The following is a 5,453-nucleotide window of genomic DNA, read 5'->3' on the forward strand; positions in this document are numbered from 1 at the left end:
AACCCCTGACCTCTGCTTCCGACACATTTGGCAGGTTGTCAACAACCAGGACCGACAAGTTGGAAACCAAACGGCCTCATTGGTTGCCTGGCAGGGTCGTACCTTTAACGCTTGTTAGTCGGAAGTTAAGGCAGTACAACGTTAAGATTGACATTCCGAGCATTAATTCTCAAACTAAGGAGCGACTACCACTTTTTTTTAATACACAAAAAGTGTGAATTTTGCCAAGACCGTGGTGGTACTTGCCATGCATGGTTTGAGAACCAGTGCTGGAGAACATGCAAGGTTCTATAGCACCCACAATAACATTTCAAAAACATCTGAAGCACCTGGAATCGACCTGCTGTAACACAAATTTGCAACACCTGTTTCCACTTCCGATTTTATTCACATACAAGGGAGCTGGTATTGGATTGGCAATCTCTTTGGTTACCCCCCCGCGCTCAAAAAAACCACAAAGTCCTCTAACTCATCAGCACTTGTTTCCTGAAGCTGCCGTTATCACACAATGACCCCGCCCCTCCCGCTACCTGCCTCGATCCCCACAGTCCCTAAATGCATCATCTGAGGAAAATTAAACGCTAATATCCTTTTTTTTTTTTTTTCCTCGATAATACCGGCTTTCTGAATCACATCAGAACCTCCTTTTCTTCACCTCCTCTGTCACCTCCGTTCCTCAGTTCTTTCGATAGCGGTTTTTGGGCTTCTCTCCGCAGCCGGTGGCCTCGCAGGATGAAAGTCCCGGCTGTTTGCCGGAGTTGATGCTGCTCAGGAGGGCGGGCAGCTCGTTTGTGATGGCCTTTTCGATCTTATCCAGCAGACAGCCTCCGATGTAGGAGCACTGGGAGGACAAAGCTTTGAAGTTGGTGATGGGGTTGACGCCGAAGAAGTCACGGTAGGCGTCGCGGTTGGGCAGGTCGAACTTGCTGACGTTGGTTTTAGCCAGGATGGATTTGAAGATGTAGAACTTGTCCGGGTCGTCTACGATCTCCTTGAAGACGAGTTCCGGGTCGCTGAAGAAGCTCATCTTGTCCTTAAAGGTCTGGACGTAGCGGTCCACCAGCAGGCCGTGGATACGAACGCGGATTCCGTGCTGGCGGATGAAGGCGATCTTATTCTCCATGCGGTTCTCGATCACCTGGTTGAGATCCTCCAGGAGGGAGATCTCCTCCCGCTTGAAGAGCTCGCGGCTGGTGTCGGGGGCGTAGTCGTAGGGCCAGAAAGAACTGACGTAGACGCGGGGGGGTTCCGTCACGTTGATAAGCGGCGCCAAGCTCCAGAAAAGAGCTCCGTAGACCCGCATTAAGTCCTGGGTGACCAGGTGGTCGGCCTTGTTGAGGATGATGCGGATCTGGGACTCGCGGCCTTTGAGTTGACGGAACAGCATCTCCAGCTCCAGTCCGACGTCCAGCTTGGTGGGGTCGAACACCACGAAGATGAGGTCAGCGCGGTCAATGAACCACTGACACACGTCATTGAAGGGGTAGCCTGGAAGGTGGAGAAGATTAGATTAGATTAGATAGTACTTTAGAAGATTAAAATAAAAAATAAAAAATCGGTCTTAGCCTGGGTCCTGGAGAGGGGGTGCAGACTGAGGCCAAGGGAAAAAAACAACAACTCATAGCCATAGTACACATCCCTCTTACATGTGTGTAAGAGGGAAACATCAAACATCAAAGAACACAGAGGACATTAAAGACATTAAAGCAGCAGATACAACCAGACACTTCTACATACTAACTATGAATAAAAAGTAAAAGAAACATATCCACTGTGGTGGCCTCTGCGGTGTTCCACGCCATCGTCCGCTGGGGTGGAGGGAGCATGGCCAGAGACAGGAGCAGACCCAACAAAGCAACCAAGACAGCCGACTCCACTCCCGGCCAGTGTCCAGTCCGCATGGATGAGCGAGGATACGTCCAAGGTGACTGAGGTGTCCGACACCTGCTCATCCAGTCAAGACACCGCGAAGCCTCTCCGTCCCAGTAGCTCAGTGCTAGCTCCGCAGCCCTGTCCCCTCATCCGCATCTCCTCCAGTCCCTCCAAACCGACTCTGGTGTAGCAGAGACCCAGCAGCTGGTCTCCATGGCCAAAAGGCTCCCCGGTGGCAGATCCAGAAGTCCACAAAAAAAGCACCACAGAGGTCACGAAAGTGCCACCCCTTGTCACACAGTCCCAAAGGGTCCCGGACCAAAAGGCAAAAAAATATAATAAGACATGAAAACAAGAGGGAAACACAAAAGGATGACACAAGAGCACAGAGCTCCTGTCAACAGCAGCCACTACAGCAGCGCCATCTTGGGAAAAAAAAAAAAAAAAGAGCGACGTGACAAGATCAGGGCCAGCTCACGGCGTAAACCAGGGGTCACCAAGCTTTTTGAAACCAAGAGCTACTTCTTGGGTATTGATTAATGCGAAGGGCTACCAGTTTGATACACACTTAAATAAATTGCCAGAAATAGCCAATTTGCTCAATTTACCGTTAATAAATGAATCCATATACATAAAAAATGGGTATTTCTGTCTGTCATTCCGTCGTACATTTTTGTTCCTTTTACAGAAGGTTTTTTGTAGAGAATAAATGATGAAAAAGACACCTAATTGAACGGTATAAAAGAGGAGAAAACACGAAAAAAATGAAAATTTAATTTTGAAACCTAGTTTATCTTCAATTTCGACTCTTTAAAATTCAAAGTTCAACCGAAAAAAATTGAGAAAAACTAGCTAATTCGAATATTTTTGAAAAAATTAAAAAAAATAATTTATGCAACATCATGAGTAATTTTTCCTGATTAAGATTAATTTTAGAATTTTGATGACATGTTTTAATTCCAAAGACATGCACCTGGGGATAGGTTGATTGGCAACACTAAATTGGCCCTAGTGTGTGAATGTTGTCTGTCTATCTGTGTTGGCCCTGCGATGAGGTGGCGACTTGTCCAGGGTGTACCCCGCCTTCCGCCCGATTGTAGCTGAGATAGGCGCCAGCGCCCCCCGCGACCCCGAAAGGGAATAAGCGGTAGAAAATGGATGGATGGAGGTTTTAATTAGGTTAAAATCCAATCTGCACTTTGTTAGAATATATAACAAATTGGACCAAGCTATATTTCTAACAAAAACAAATCATTATTTCTTCCAGATTTTCCAGAACCAAAAATTTTGAAAAAATTCAAAATACTTTAAAATAAGATTTAAATTTGATTCTACAGATTATCTAGATTTGCCAGAATAATTTCTGGGAATTTTAATCATAATAAGTTTGAAGAAATATTTCACAAATATTCTTTGTCGAAAAAACAAAAGCTAAAATGAAGCATTAAATGAAAATATATTTATTATTCTTTACAATATAAAAAATTAATTTACTTGAACATTGATTTAAATTGTCAGGAAAGAAGAGGAAGGAATTTAAAAGGTAAAAAGGTATATGTGTTTAAAAATCCTAAAATCATTTTTAAGGTTGTATTTTTTCTCGAAAATTGTCTTTCTGAAAGTTATAAGAAGCAAAGTAAAAAAATAAATGAATTTATTTAAACAAGTGAAGACCAAGTCTTTAAAATATTTTCGTGGATTTTCAAATTCTATTTGAGTTTTGTCTCTCTTAGAATTAAAAATGTTGAGCAAAGCGAGACCAGCTTGCAAGTAAATAAATACAATTTAAAAAATAGAGGCAGCTCACTGGTAAGTGCTGCTATTTGAGCTATTTTTAGAACAGGTCAGCGGGCTACTCATCTGGTCCTTACGGGCTACCTGGTGCCCGCGGGCACCGCGTTGGTGACCCCTGGCGTAAACACTATGTGGTTGTTTAAGGGTGAATCTATATAGTGTTCATGGAGTTTATTTTCGATTGTGTTTGGAAAAATAATAGCGATGACATCTTTAAGATGCGCAGTCACGATCAAAAGTTTACATACACTTGTAAAGAACATAATGTCATGGCTGTTTTTGTGATAGAGTGAATGGAGCACATACTTGTTGGTCACAAAAAGCATTCATGAAGTTTGGTTCTTTTATGAAATTATTATGGGTCTACTGAAAATGTGACCAAATCTGTTGGGACAAAAGTATACATACAGTAATGTTAATATTTGCTTACATGTCTCTTGCGGTGAAACGCTTTTGGTAGCCATCCACAAGCTTCTGGTTGAATTTTTGACAAAATTGGTGCAGTTCAGCTAAATTTGTTGGTTTTCTGACATGGACCTGTTTCTTCAGCATTGTCCACATGTTTAAAGGCCTACTGAAAACCACTACTACCGACCCCGCAGTCTGATAGTTCAGTGGTTCTCAACCTTTTTTCAGTGATGTACCCCCTGTGAACATTTTTTTAAATTCAAGTACCTCCTAATCAGAGCAAAGCATTTTTGGTTGAAAAAAATAGATACAGAAGTAAAATACAGCACTATGTCATCAGTTTCTGATTTATTCAATTGTACAACAGTGCAAAATATTGCTCATTTGTAGTGGTCTTTCTTGAACTATTTGAAAAAAAAAAGATATAAAAATAACTAAAAACTTGTTGAAAAATAAACAAGTGATTCAATTATAAATAAAGATTTCTACACATTGAAGTAATCATCAACTTAAAGTGCCCTCTTTGGGGATTGTAATAGAGATCCATCTGGATTCATGAACTTAATTCTAAACATTTCTTCACAAAAAAAGAAATCTTTAACACCAATATTTATGGAACATGTCCACAAAAAATCTAGCTGTCAACACTGAATATTGCATTGTTGCATTTCTTTTCAGTTTATGAACTTACATTCATATTTTGTTGAAGTATTATTCAATAAATATATTAATAAATGACTTTTGAATCGTTGCTGTTTTTAGAATATTTTTGAAAAATCTCACATACCCCTTGGCATACCTTCAAGTACCCCCAAGGGTATGCGTACCCCCATTTGAGAACTACTGTGATAGTTTATATATCAATGATGAAATATTAAGATTGCAACACATGCCAATACGGCCTGTTTAGTTTACTAAAGTGCAATTTTAAATTTCGCGCGGAAGTATCATGCTAAAACGTCGCGGTATGATGACGCGTGCGCGTGACGTCACGCATTGTAGAGGACATTTTGTTCCAGCACCGTTCACAGCTATAAGTCGTCTGTTTCCATCGCATAATTCCACAGTATTGTGGATATCTGTGTTGCTGAATCTTTTGCAATTTGTTTAATTAATAATGGAAACGTCAAAGAAGAAAGCTGTAGGTGGGAAGCGGTGTATTGCGGCCACCTTTAGCAACACAAACACAGCCGGTGTTTCATTGTTTACATTCCCAAAAGATGACTGTGAAGCTTTACTATGGAATAAAGTGGTCAAGCGAACACGGTTGGATTGGACCACACACACAAAGTACGGTGTATTTTGCAGCAATCATTTCGAAAGATCGTGTTTCGAAGAGGGTCCCTTGCGAAGGGCAGTGATGGGCATCGCCACCACCC

The 5,453-nt window shown here is 41.6% G+C and overlaps 1 protein-coding gene across 2 annotated transcripts in view; it reads right to left on the minus strand.

Annotated features, from left to right (window-relative positions):
* Nucleotides 1-368: 368 nt before the first annotated feature.
* srl (sarcalumenin) overlaps nt 369-5,453 on the minus strand; it is a 43,258-nt gene continuing 38,173 nt past the window's right edge. For both annotated transcript variants that reach the window (XM_061884819.1, XM_061884818.1), the window contains one exon: nt 369-1,488. In XM_061884819.1, the coding sequence (XP_061740803.1) occupies nt 677-1,488 (812 nt within the window). In that variant the 3' untranslated portion in view covers nt 369-676. The remainder of the gene's footprint in view (nt 1,489-5,453) is intronic.

Source organism: Nerophis ophidion, linkage group LG23 (assembly GCF_033978795.1).
Source record: "Nerophis ophidion isolate RoL-2023_Sa linkage group LG23, RoL_Noph_v1.0, whole genome shotgun sequence".
Classification (NCBI taxonomy): Eukaryota; Metazoa; Chordata; class Actinopteri; order Syngnathiformes; family Syngnathidae; genus Nerophis; species Nerophis ophidion.